General features: G+C 39.0%; 1 protein-coding gene across 3 annotated transcripts in view; it reads right to left on the minus strand.

The window, feature by feature from the left end:
* Window positions 1–12342: 12342 nt before the first annotated feature.
* NHLRC2 (NHL repeat containing 2) overlaps window positions 12343–14937 on the minus strand; it is a 53221-nt gene continuing 50626 nt past the window's right edge. For all 3 annotated transcript variants that reach the window (XM_067537251.1, XM_067537249.1, XM_067537250.1), the window contains one exon: window positions 12343–14875. In XM_067537251.1, coding sequence (XP_067393352.1) covers window positions 14619–14875 — 257 coding nt within the window. In that variant the 3' untranslated portion in view covers window positions 12343–14618. The remainder of the gene's footprint in view (window positions 14876–14937) is intronic.

The following is a 14937-nucleotide window of genomic DNA, read 5'->3' on the forward strand; positions in this document are numbered from 1 at the left end:
CAGAGGCATGCTTGAAACTGTGAACCCTAAAGGTTCAAGAATCAGATGGCAAATAAAACACCCCCTAAATGTATTATTTTTAAATATCTCGTGGTTTTAAGGCCTAACTCATCTCGAGGTTGGCAATGCTGATTAGACTAACTCTTTTTGCTAGTGTCACAGTTCTCGTGGGTCTACGACTCCCCACTCCCACAGCTTCTGGCTGCCAGCCCGCTATTGCCCCCTTCTCAGTAACAATGATCTTTTCCCTAAACAACAACAGTAATAAATATTTCCATAAACTCTGATCTGAAGCAGGAATAAAATCCACAATAGAGTATTAGTGCTCCTGCCCTCCAGCGTCTAACTCTGAACACCACAGTGTTCACTGGAAATCTTGCCTCTATTCTCTAGCCCATTTACACCAGCTCCTCCTGCACCATGTACTGTGCCTGCTAAAAGCTGCCTCAGTCTATCTCCTAGGATATCGAATCAACTTTCCAAGAAAGCAAGGGCTACAGTCAACACAAAATGGGGAATTCAGTCGACTCTAGCATCACATGCACACATGTATTTTCCTTACACTTTCAAAGTAATTCTTCATAGCTAGATGTTGCTCTGTGTGTGTGTGTTACATTTTCCTAACTGGGCTGCTCTTTGGAAAAAGCAGCAGAGGTCAAACGTCAGCTGGAGAGAGGACATGGGAGCTGTAGGACACTTTGTTCTGTGGCACTCTCTGTTGCCAGGCTCGAAGAGAAAGTAAAGTCAAAAGACACAAGGAAGCAAAAACACTTTTGTGCAATCCAAAGCTCTGAGACTGTGCGTGTTAAAGAGGTGCAATGGCTAGGATGTTCAGAAGTACCTTGGTGACGTAAGAACCCAAGTTCCTATTTGAAAAACACCTAAGTCCTAATAAGAGTTGGAGTGAAAGTTTCCAAAACTGCCCAGATGGTTTAGGTGATTAGGGCAAGTCTACACTATAAACTTCCATAGTTATGACTATGCCACTCCGGGGTGTGAAAAATCCACATTCCTGAGCAGTGCAGTTATATGGACCTAATGCCTGGTGTCAACGGTGCTATGCTGAAAGAAGAACTTCACCTGTCAGCATAGTTACTGCCTTCTGTGGAAGTGATTTAATGACGCCGATGGGAGAAACTCACCTGTCGGCGTGATAGCATCTTTGCTAAAGCGCCACAATGGCACAGCTACGCCGGTGCAGCTTTTAAAGTGTACACCTGCTCTTAGCCACATTTTCAGAAGCAACTTAGGTCCTTTGGATCTTGAGGCTCATTTGAAAAAAAAATGGGATGTAGGTTCCTACGTTGCTTGGGAGTTTATGGGTAAACCCGTCAATTGGGTGACTTTGAAACTTGGACCTGGTAGAACTAAATATAAAGATGAGAGTCCATAATGCATTAATGAATGGCCAAGATTTTGAAAAAAGGGGACCTAAAGCTACGTTCTTCTTTAGGCAACTTAATCTTAGGGTTGATTTTCAAAAGTGCTGAGCAAGCAGCTGCTCCTATTGAATTCAGCACATTTGAAAATCAGAGGTGAAGCTGGGCCCCGCTGAGTTTGCCAAGGGCAAAGCCCCCTTTGACTTCAGTGCAGCCAAGATTTCATTCCAGTTCTTTATGCAGAAGCAGGATTTTCAAAGGCTCGTGGCGCTTGCCCAATTCTGCACTCGTTGAAGTCAGTGGTGAGAGTATTATTGACTTCCGGGGGAGCAGAGGTAGGCCAATGCTGAGTGCTTTGAAAATCCCAGCTTGATACCTAAATGTGGATTGAGAAGTCACCTTAAGCACCCTTTCCTGAAGATTTTGCCCTGTGTAATTAAGTAAGCTGTACACGAACCATGGATTTTTAAAGAAGATTTGAGAAATACAGTTCCTGGAACTGTTCCAGTATTACGACAACTGGTGTCTCTGCCAATGGGAGCTGCCAGTTTCCTGATATTTCAACACGTTCTCTTGAATGCGTGTATTATACACAAACCCAGGTAAAGCAGCTTATCAGTAAAAAGCATGGGTAAGGTACAGACTTTGAAAGCTGTTGTAAGTTTAACAGCGGGTCGCAGCTAAGTTAGCCACATTAAAAGAGACCATTGGCCTAAACTTTAAAAAGCGATGAGCAATTTGTCGTCTCAATTTTTGGTGCCCAAATGAAAAGGTTCCCAATTTTCAGAAAGGGCTAAGCACCCACTCTCCGAAAATTAGGTCCCTTTAAGGTATCTGAAATTGGGCACGTGAAAATTGACATCCCAGAAATCATTAGCCACTTATAGAAGATCTCACCTTACAACTTGGTAAATCTTCAACTTGCCCATGTTTTCCAATGGTGAGATTCTTTTGTATGGAAATACCAGACTACCAGTTTCCTATTTGATATGGAATTATCACATTTTAATTCCTTTTAGGACATCTAATTATTTTTTTTCAAAAATCATGCTTATTGCAGTATGTGCAACCTTACAGGCAAGTGTTTATGCGTATCAGAATTAAACAAATGGATCAAAGTAGTCCCAGAGTTAAAGCTGAGAGTCAATAGTAGTACTTCAGAGGAAAGATTATACAGTGAGGAAATGACTTGGAACAGGACAGAGAATCTTTATATGACAGGTCATAAAAACCTTGACAATAGATGCTAACCACAGCACTGAAAATGGCTGTTTTAAGAAGCTGTGTAAATAAACTTTGATATAGCTAATGTTGCATAACAACGTGGTTTTATCAGTGCTAAATCCGGTGAGTTAAAATAACAGACCAGAGATGAGCAACAGGGGCTTTCTTTGGAAGTTCGCCTCCAATGTGCCTGCCTTATGATTTGAACAGAATATTTTCCCCTCTACTATTGCAAACTTGTTTGTACATTTTACTTTTTTATTTACTTGGTTTTCCAACAAAGATCACCTGAACAGTAAAGCCAAAGAATGTTCAAACTACAGAAGGCTTTCATTAAAAACTAAAGAAAATTCAATGCACATGTTCAAAGACCAGGCAAATAAAAATAACCCCAAACTTGAGAAAAAGCTTTTTTGTGACAGGGCTATTTAAATATAATCATATATCTGACGTCAGATGTGGCTGCTTAGAAAGGGGGTTGTCAGTTCTCCTGGACTGGAGGTGGTCTGCACAGCCAAGCCAATTTCTGAAGGGAAAGCTTTTAAATAAGACTGTAGCATTTTAAAAAGAAATCCCATCATGGGCATCCAAGTAGGAATCCACAATTATAATTTATTTCTATAGGGTTGTCAGGTGTCCAGTTTTGGACTGGAAAGTCCAGTTGAAAAGGGAATATAGCAGAGGATTGACTGGACACTAAAAGTCCGGTTACCAGGGGTGGGGAGAGGTGCCAGGCCATCAACTTGCACCAACCCTGGGCATAGTGTGGGGCCAACCCAATTCCGCGAGCGCTGTCCTTCCCACACTGCACCAGCTCACTGGGCCTCTCTCCCCAAGATACTGCCTCCTGCGTCCTAGGGCCTGTCGGGGCAGGGCAAGGGGGTGGTGTGTGTGTGGCAGGGAAGAGGCAATGGGGAAGGATGGGAGATAGGATGGGGCAGGGGGAAGAAAAAGGGATGGAGAAGTGGGACGGGGCAGAGGGAAAAGAAGGGGATAGGGTAGGGTTGCCACCCATTCAGGTTTTACCCAGACAGTCTGGTTTTTGCTTGTGTGTCCAGGTGCCACACAGGGTTGCCAGATGTCCGGTTTTCAGGACCTGGCGACCCTAACTGGCACCCGAACCAAAAGTCCGGTTACCGTGAGGTGGGGGGAGGCACAGGGTCATTAATCCGCACCAGCCCCGCTCAGCTGGGGCTGCCTCCTACCTGCAGGCGGCTCCTTAAGACGATCCAGGGAGCGGAGGGGGAGAGGAGCGAGCAGTGGGGAGGGCCTTTGGTGGGGAAGGGGTGGGGCCTTGAGGGAAGAGGTGAGGTAGGGGGTGGGGCCTTGGGGTCCGGTTGCCAGCATTTAGAAAGTTGGCAACCTTAAAGGCCCCAATTAGGACAAAGGCACCATTATGCTAAGCATTGGACAAATCGGGAGGCTGATCCTGCAAATACTTCACTTGCAGGGAATTTGACTCCCATGAATAGAGTCCCGTTGACATCAGTGGGAGAGATTACTCACAGTAGTCTACTTAAGCACATGCATAATTGTTTGCCGGACTGGGGTCACTGAACAGAACTTAGAAAGATCATGGTCCACCAAACCAATCCTCTAATAGATCATCATCTCTGTCTAGGATTATTCACTCACAGAGTGTGGTTATAATGGCCAAACACATGTTTTGTATGGCATCTGCAACAGGGGACAAAAAAAGATGATTAGATAACGTGTGTGTGGTGACTGCTGCTTATGACTCTGCTCCAACTCTCTGTTCATTGTATCACCTGTTGTCTCTTGGCTTATACTTCAGTTGTAAGCTCTTTGGGTCTGTTTCTTTGTTAGATGTTTGTGCAGGGCCTAGCGCAGTGGAGGTCTCTAGGCTCTGATGCAGTATAAATAATATCAACTAGAGTGTCGTGGAAATAAAATGTTCATCCCATGGGAAATGGACATTTTGAAATCAGTGGGCAAATTTCAAATTGGAAAAAGTAAAGAAAATAAAATTAAAACTCTACCAAGATTCCCCAGAATTTAAAATTCCACAGAGCTGGGAACTGGAAACCATTTGTCATTTCAAAACTAAAAATGTTCATATTTTTGATCAAAATGAATCAGGTGTTTTGAAATGCAAAATATCTCATTTTGAAGTGTTTACTTGACACTGTATTATATATATATATATATATATATTCCTCCTGAGGGAGAAACTGAAAAATGTTATTGGAAAATTTCCCATGGACATTTGTGATTAAACCACATTTTCCAACGGGGAAAAAAGTTTTCATGATAAAAATTTCAGCCACCTCTAACAAAAATGTTTGTATTGGGATGTTAAAACAAAACTCCACTATGCAAAGTACTGAGCATCCCCAAATCCCAGGGTCAGTCCCAACTGGACTTGTGCCACCATTTGACCAAGATAATGTAAGAACTTTATTGAATTTTCTGGGGTGGGGTGCTTACTTCCTCAGTCTTAATATGACATTAAGACGTCCTTTTGTATTTAAGTTACCTCTATTTTAAGCACAAGAAAAAGTGCAGGTGCTTCAACTGGTTCCATGTTATTTTAAAGAGGGGGAAAAAAATCACTCAGGAAGGCTTGGAAGAGTTGAAGCAGATTTAATGAAACGCTGCACTCCAGATCCCACACATATTGGAATGAATCTTCATAAATTACATCCAGTAAAATGAGAGCAAACAAGGCCAGGACGTCATATGTTTAATCCTAAAGAATTTCTGTAAGAACAAACCAGGCTAGGGTAAGATTTATACATAGCTACAGAAGTCCCATTGAGAGCAAAGATTATTTATGTATCCAGGCATTTACACTGCACTTAACAGTGCTCCTGGATTCCTTGCTGCTGCTAAGCTTTCACACAGCAGCTCAATGGCCTGGGAGCAGCATATATCAAATGCCATCTAAAGCTCCAGGATCCAGACCATTGTCAACAACTCTAATTCTCAGGCCCAATGGAACTTTCATCTGTGCAGGGGATCGAGCTTTCTCCGGGCTTTCGAGACTGCGAAACAAACTTGCAGAAGAACTAGCTACCAACCACCTTCTGCTCCAAGTGTAAGTTCAGTGTCGTTGATCTGGCCTTCCCTAACATGGATGCACAGCAGCGTGTACGTGTATTAAAAATAACCCCCAAACCTACAAACACTTCATTGCACACACGATTCTCCTCAGGGGGAGAGACAGAACAAGCCGCGCATGACACGTTAATCATGTTGCTTGGTGCACCTCAGGAAGCTGCTCAAATACTACGGTGCTGAGGGCAGGATAAAAACTTCGGCAGAATAGAATCACCGCCATGGTATCTGAGCACCTTACCAAGTCTAAGACATACACACAGGGATTGCATGCAACACTCGCTGTGTGGGCCCAAAATGTTTACATAAAAGGTCCTGCAGATGGGGCTCAGACTTTGGGCTACAACCAAGGACCACACAGCACAACTCACCCCCTAAAATCCTTACCCACCTGGGTGTGGGCTGGTCCCTGATGTAACAGAGAAGCTTGATGCTTCTTCTAAATTATGCTGGCTGACAATAGTCCCAATGGGCCTTCATAAAAGCCAAGTTTTACATAGGGTCATACTGGCCGTACCACTTTCTCCCAGCCCATCCAAGCAGGTAGGGAGGTGGCAGAGGATCCTCTCTGCTGACCCAATGTCACTAACCTAGAGGATCCCACCATGCTGTTGGGCCTCTCCCCTAAGCAACTAACTTGGCTTTGTGTCTAGAATTGGCTGGTGGTGTGGAACAAAGGGGCTGTACCCCAGATGAGAATCAGACCCAGTGTGCATGCATGTGCTGTGCTCTTTTGCTATTAATCTACTTTCTAAGCAGCAAAGCTACCTCCCTGTCCCCAGGAACAAACTAAACAAACCTAACACAGCCACATTCCTGGATAATCACAACATTTTTCCAGCATGTGATCGAACATCTGAATAAAAGGGTAGATGAAATATCTACCCCCTACCCCCATGGGTTGAATCTGGAAGGATGTCCGTTCAACTGGACTCCCTAGCCTTTTACAGAATTCCTGAGCTAATGTTTTAACCCCACCAGTTCGGGAAACATCTTTTTGTTTAGTTTGTCTGTCGCTGAATCTTCAGGTGGCAGAACAATGGAAGTTTTGTATTTACACAAACAACTAAACCATGCCAATTTTAGCTTCATCTGAAACAGGAACAAACACTGAGTGAAAAAGATAAAGGTTTTTAGGGATGTGAATTTATTTTTAAACGCTAAATGATCATTATAAATTATGGATTTAATCAGATTTACCCAAGTGTCCTTTTAAGTACTGCTTAAAGTATGTCAATTGTTAATAAATGAAAAATGACTCAGTCTACTGTATTCTCTGTTGAAACAGGAGAAATGTAGACTTAAAGGGTCAGATCTTCAGTTGGTATAAATCAGTGCTGCCCCATTGCCTTCAATGGAGTTGATTTAGACCACCTGAAAATCTGGTTCCAAAGTGTTTAGTTTATGTAATCACAACCTCCAGCTGAATTTTCTTCTCTTTGGAGGAAACTGCCTTAGACTTTAGTGCTGAGATGTAACCTTTACATTTTCCAGACTCACACGCAATTTTAAGCGTCACTGTGAATTCCCCACCACCCCCAATTAGTTTTCTTCAGCTTGCAATGGCAAAAATTACAACTGAAAAAAGATGAAATATTATAAGGTAGTTCTCTTGCGTATAATAGCATTACAAACACATTTTCAAGATGACATGTCAGAATCGTATCTTAGGTCATTAAAAGCTTGCTTTAGAATCACTTTGCTTATTTTCTGTAAGCCTCAAGAATTTTCTACATTGGCTGAAATTAAAAAATTATTAGTTAAAAAGAAGAAGCAGGTGAATTATACTAACATAATTCTTGCTAACATAATTATGCTAACATAAACTTGTATTCTTTTTATTAATAAGAAGCTCATAGCTTTCTTGGGATTGTTGCAGCCCTAAAATGAACTTTCTAGTTTCTGAGCAGCTGCAACACTCATTAAAATCTAAAGGTGTGCACAGCATAGCAGTTTGCAAAATTCAGCCTACTTATGACTTTTTCCACAGACAGCACCACTTTGCAAGTAAGAGCTATACCACTGGTTCTCAATCGGGGTATGCAGAGCCCTTCTGTCCAGCAACTCATCTAAACATTTGCCTAGTTTTACAACAGGCTACATAAAAAGCACTAGCTAAGTCAGTACAAACTAAAATTTCATACAATGACTTGTTTATACTGCTCTGTATACTATACACTGAAATGTAAGTACAATATTTATATTCCAATTATTTCTTTTATAATTATATGGTAAAAATGATAAATAAGCAATTTTTCAGTAATAGTGTGCTGTTATTTTGTATTTTTGTGTCTGATTTTGTAAGCATGTAGTTTTTAAGTGAGATGAAACTTGGGGGTACACAAGACTAATCAGATGCCTGAAAGTCTTGGGGGCTGGACCAGATGACCTCCTGAGGTCCCTTCCAACCCTAATCTTCTATGATTCTATGAAAGAGGTACAATAGTTTGGAAAGGTTGAGAGACATTGAGCTAAACCATTGCTTTTCAAAAACAAATAAGCCAGGCTATTTTTTTGCTTGCTTGCTGTAATTATCTATAAAGGTTATAGCTTTTTTTCAAATCATTAGTAAATATAGCAGGCCCTGATCCAGCAAACTGTTTACACACACCTGCATGAAAGGGAGAAAAATTTACTGTACTTTTCAAGTGCTCCATATTTACATGAGATCTCACATTTTGGGTTCAGATCTTCACCAGGGAAGTAATTTGCCATGCCAAGCCCCGGAATATAAATAAGATGTTAAACCTGACTTACTGCTAGGCATGTGACACACAGATAACATTAAAAAATAATGATATGTGGTACCACCTTAGTGCACAATTACTGTCATTCAAAATTACTGTCATTGCAACAGAAGTTTTTAAGTTTTGAAGACCAAAAATAACTGTAGTTCTACTGTAGGAGTTGAAATGGTGTGCATACGTGAGGCAGTTAAAAGGCTGGCTAAACACTGTTGATTTTACTACTGCAATATTTACATTCGTATCTAATTGTTCTTTTATTTTATGAGGTTTGTTCTGCTCCTGTAAATTAGGTAGTCCTCATATACGCTCCCTTGGTTAGCTACTGGAGTGCAAATGATCCCACACGGTCTGGTTAATCCAACATTTGGAAATATTTAGGGTATTAGAAGTGTGGAGAGACTTAATTGAGGGCATGGTTACCATTTTCCAAAACCTTTTGCATATAAAAGAAAAATAAGATATTGCTATAGTGCTAAATATATAAAGCTGTTCCACGACACACAATAGATGAGATGCTCACCCCTGCACACTAGGTAAAAGGGTCCTAAAAACCCAATTCCAACTGAGGGATGATTCCACTGGTACAGACACTGCAGAAGACACACTTATACATAACCATGCTCAAGAAGCCCATGGGACCCTTTTTAATCCACTGACCACACAGTCTTGACAATGTAATTTAAACCTCCAAAATTGGCTCCCCAAAATGCTGAATGGAAGGGTGAGGGAGTATGTCACTAGGTCTTGTCCAATGTGCAGCTTCACTCATTTAATTTCTCCTACCTTCTGCACTGAGGGAAGTGGGCTGTGACTTTGGCTTCCAGCCAGGGTCCCTGGGCAGGCCTCAGGGTACAAAGGGAGCATTGCCCTCATGTTTGTAATCCTCATCTGAAATCCACATGGACAGCTCTGTTGGGTAGTTGGGGAGGAATGGTTTCTATTGATTGATGATTTAAATAAAGTTGCAGCTTCTGCACCTAACCATACTATGGCATACGTGTCTCATTGTTTCCATGTCCACATCAATGAGAAAAGTATCAAGCAAACTGTGCGTTAGAGAGAAAAAAATATGTATTTTAATTCTTTTATTTTTCTACAAAAATGCTTTACAAAGCTGTAAAGGAGGCACCAGTTCTTAATGAAAACAGCCAGAAAAAAAATCATCCTCATCTATAATCATTGTCTGATGTTTGTCTATCCATTAGAGTTGATCTCTGAAGTCACCATTTCTACTATAGCAATTTCTTTCCTTCTAGGATATTACAGTACATTTGCTTTGCATTTAAAAAGATCGAGTTTTTTGTTTTTGTTTTTAAACGTAATCCTAAAAAGATGTTAAAAAATTCAAACACACAATGCTACACATAAAGAGCTTATATGTCTGGTTGTAGTTGGAGATCCCTTAATTCAATTCCCTGGAGGTCCTGTACCAATTAATATATAACAACTATCTTGTAATACGTATATTTAAAAAGGGGTGTTGCTGCATTCTATTTGGAATAGTATATACGACAACAATAATATTCTATTCTAATATCAATGTCTCGAAAGGAATTCTGAACTTTTTAAATTCAGGGAAAAACCAAAACCAAAACCAAAACAAAGAGTTAAGAAACATTTATCAAGGTGTTTAGGTGCTGAAATTTGATCTTCACCATTGCTAAAATATTCTTAGGGCCAGATCCTCAATGAAGCTATACTGTTTTATTCCATCTCAGGCTTTGTCCCTTAATATGTACCGTAATTTTTATTTTATATATACACAACCCCATCACTTTAAAAAATCCTCCAGTGTTTATACAGCACATATAAAATCAAGGGGTGAAATCCTGGCCCCACTGAAGTCAATACAACTTTTGTCACTGACTTCAAGAGAGCCAGGATTTAACCCATAGGAGTTTTACAATCATGCATATTTCCACAGTAAAAACACAGAGGGTCAGATCTCAATCTGTTGGCTTCAAGGGACCTACATTGATATAAAACAGCAGGATCGAGCCAAGATTGTTTTTATTTTGATAATTCCAGTCTAAAATGAAACTGAATAGATTTAAAGTAAACTACAATACAAGTAGCAATTCTGCTCCTTCCACTTTGCTGTCATTATGAGATTAAATTTTAATTTGTAAATCACAGCCCAGACATATCTTAATTTTTTGTTTTAAAATTAGAGATTATAGTTTTGATAAAAAACAGAAAAACGAGTTCTCTTATTCTTTAACACACTAAATATCCCTTTTAAAAATCATCTTGTTTTATTTGCCATTGTCAGGTCTCACAGAAGTGTTGTATCTTAAACAGGCTAAACAGAAAAGAGAAAAATTTAGCATGGCTAAATGGGTGCATTCTTTTGTGAAATGTTAAGTGCAGAACATTTCAATGAAGGGGACTTAAGAGTGTGGGTTGTTTTATTTTTTTTTTAAAGTTCATCATCACAGATACTGTATGGAAACTAGGTAGGATTTGGAAATATTTGCAGTTCTTTTGCTTAGTGCTGGGGCCTTTGGTAGGACAACACAAACACAAACAACACAAGTGTCAACCTTTGAGAATAATTAAACCAAAATAGCAACAAGATAGAAAATGAAAAAAAGTATATTTTGCAAACCAAGCAATGAATAAAGCATTTATTTTATAAATCAAGACTTATTCAGCATAGCCCTGTCTTGGTTGATGGGATGCTATGTGGGAGGTTGAGGTTTGGAAGCCACTTTGGGGATTTTCCTTTGTAGGTCAGAGGAAATAAAGCAGATTTTGATGGCAGTAACACCAGTATAAACCCAGAGTAACTCCCATGCAGAGAGGTAAAAGATGCATTTAAAATCCATAATTGATTGCTCCATCGACTCTGGATTTACATGACTGTAAGTGAAATCAGAATGAAGTCCATTGTCTTTGAGCTGTGGGGTGAAATGGATGCCAGTTACAGTGATAGATGTCCATTATTCACTGATGGTTTAAAAATGAAGCCTAAACCACAGTCTTGCTGTGCCCTTTATAAATAGGGAACTGAGGCACGGGGTAGATAAAGTGATTTGCCCCAAGTCATATAGGAAGTGAACCTAGTTCTCTTTAGCCTGAGTCCAATGCCCTAACCATTAGACCATCCTTCCTAGCCTTCTGGCTACTCTAGGCAGAATTTCTAACTTCCTATGAACATCACAGACATCCAAACAATTTGCATTACAGTAATTAAAGTGAGTAGAAATGTTTATGAGTTAAAAATTGAACTGAAGCAGGGAAAAAGGGAATTGTGTGTGCGGGGATCAGCATGCACAGTATGGAGCACTTTTGGGGGGGAAATGAAATTTTTCCTTAAAAATAATATGTGTTAATGCTTGCTTGAGACAAGACTGCATCTTCTGCATCGGGGGAGTATGTTTTCTATTTTTGGCATGAAACCATCTCAATGATGTGGTTAAGGACAATTTCTGTATGCAAGCAAAACAATGGAATGGGTACAATTTATTTGCACAGATAATTTGCAAAGTGCAATGAGGTGAGCAAATAGTCATAAATTTAATGAAAAAGAGTCTTGACTCTGGCCAGGCTTCTTCAGGTACACTGCTTATAACTCCCTTCCCCTACAATTTGCATTGGGATTCCACCCACTATTGCAGTGTGCACACCTCTCCTCTACAGAAAGAGTAAATTGCTCCAAATAAAAAGGTTAACTCCTAGCCTATACTACTAAAGCATAAGCTGTTTCCCAAAACTATGACAACTTAAAGTTGACCATGATGAAAATGTTCAAAGGTCCCTTGTATCCTGACCCCGGACCTCAGATTTATGTGTTGTGACAGTAATCCCTGTGTTTAGTAATCTTTCTCTCCAATAAATTTATATATGAAAAAAAGAGAAGTTTTAAATTAGTAATAGCTGAAAAAAAAAAAAAAGAGTTGAAGCTTTAAAAGTCAGGATATGGCCCTTTAATCAGCTTACATATGCACATTTAGGCAGAGAAAAATGCCTATAACACTATATTTAAAGTTCTGAGGCATTATTACATTTAAATAAAATTAGAACCACACACAGATAAATTTTCTAAAACAAAAGATTAAAAAAGTGACACTTTAAGATAACAAATTGGTTAACTTTGTATAAGTTTTTCTACTGTAGGAAATTAATTGAGCCAAATTCTTATTATCCTGACATTGAATGAACAAATACCAATTAAATATCTTAAAGTTCAGAGAACAGTCCCATTTAGCTGAATGATATAATGAAGACAACAGATATAGTTCGACATATTATTTCTAACTACTAAAGCTCATACGTGGTTTTTTGGGTAGATGACGGAATTTTACGAGCTAGTCAGAAGTAGAACTCATATATATATATAAAAATAAAAGAGCATGGTTTTGTTATACTAAGTATAAGGACTGGTAAATTCTCTGAACAACGTCTTTTCCTTAACCCTGCAAATATCATTTGCAAACAGCAAGTAGACACGACAGCAAATTTTTCTCTCTATTTCAAACACTAAAGTATAACTTAGACTCTTTGGCTTGTCCTAAAAAAAAGAAATAGGTGAAGAAGACCGCTTAAAAGATTACTGTTCGAGTCCTAGCACTGCTGATGAGTATTAAATAGACAGCTTCCAGCTCACAGATATGCTGGCATTTGATTTTGAGAGGGAAGGAAAAGCCAAACCACTCTGTTTTGTTCCCTTAAAACAAAAGTCTTAGAGTACACAAGCAACAGTTTCAGTCAGTTTCAGAGCAGGAAAGACTTTCATCAACAAATCATCTCAACCATTTACTAACAGGTGTCAGGAACTATTATGACTATTTTAGGACCGGCTATTAAAAATATTCATTTACACTTACTAAAACACACTCTATAACAGATATTTTAAAAAGGTATTTTAAAACTATGTGCAAATTCAAAATCAAATATCAGAATCAAACCTTGTGATTAGAGCATTGGGTCTGATCCAAACAACACTGAAGTCAATGGGAGTCCTTGAATCCACTGAAAAAAATCTACTTCTGCCAATTACCATGATAATTGATGATAATGATAAAACGAAGGACATTTACTCACCTGACAAAACTTGCTTGGAGCAAAGAGAATTTCATATTAAACTATCATTGTTGGAAAAGAAGACTAGCACTGACAGCTAATGAAGGCCAAGATCCCCCAAACACGCACGAGTTACTTACCATGTAAGTCCCCTACTGACCACAAGGTTCTGATTCAAAGCCCACTGAAATCAATGGAAAGACTCTCATGAATTTCAAAGGGCTTTGGATCAGGCCCCAATTTTATGTTTCTCATGAGCACAAATATTTGCAGAATTAGGAGGCCTATGCTCTTCACACAGGATTTGTAAAATCAGGAAGGGAAAACCATCCGACTGAAATAGTTGACATTTAATTGTTGCAAGTTAGAGTCACCAATATTACTTACACTCTACTGTAAAATACAAATGGTAACACTAATTAGAAAAACCCCAGCATGCCTTTTTTGTATAGGCATGTTCTTTGTTTGACATCATGTAACATTTCTAATATAAACTCAAAACAGTTCATTTCCCAGACATTTTTCCACACAATTGCGCTCTTCAAATAAGGCACAAATATCTAGTTTTAAGTAACAGACTTGATTTGTTCAAAAAATAAACAGCCTTGTACCCATTTTATAATGTTTTCAAAATATATTAAGTATGTTTTAAAGGCTTTCATTGTAAAATAAGAAAAATAATACTTTTATGATCTGCAGAAACAAAAACCAAGTTTTTAACATTCTATTAAAAACAGAGGGCATAAAAACGGAATTTGCAGGTGTTCAGCCTCAAATGATTTTGATGTTGCTACGGTATGCAGTGCAAAAGAAGTTATTATAGTAATACCACAATGTAATACTGGCCTGTCAAAGATGGACTCTTAAATCTGTTGCTCACTGCTTAAAATTACCTAGATTCAATATGTTCACAATAGCCAACAGACAGAGTTTAAGGGTATTATTGCTCACACAATAACAAAAAGAAATGAATGGCCCAAGATTTCATTACAATTTTTCATGATTCAGCACAAGGCATTTCTACTTCAATTTACAAAGCATATTATGCTTTAGAACTTGTCCTATGCTATTGGGAGACCAGGAAAAAAAATCTTTTAATATTTTTTCCCCTGTAAAAATGTTAGACCGTGAACGACAGTGTGAATCTGTTGGGTTTTTGGTTTAGTTAAAATGCATATGTCAGCTCTATTTGAGCTGTGCTAGCTTGGTTTGTATTAGTTATCTGTAAAGGCTGACTGAATGAGATTCCTTTCATCATACAAGCACTGCTGTCTTTGCTACAGTAATAGAGGCACACTTTGATAGACAGTACAGCTTCAGATGACAGGCAGTTTCTGGGTAACTGAAAGGCAATGAGAGGTTGATTGAAAATGTCCTCAATCTTTCCAGATGGATTCTGTCCCTGAAACAGCCACTCATTACCTGGAAAAGAAAAAGCACACTGTCACTGCCTTTCATACACAAAGTTAAATTTCACGAAGCAT

Source organism: Emydura macquarii, unplaced genomic scaffold (genome assembly GCF_026122565.2).
Source record: "Emydura macquarii macquarii isolate MOO-44397 ecotype Brisbane River unplaced genomic scaffold, CSIRO-AGI_Emac_v2 contig_3692, whole genome shotgun sequence".
NCBI lineage: Eukaryota > Metazoa > Chordata > Testudines > Chelidae > Emydura > Emydura macquarii.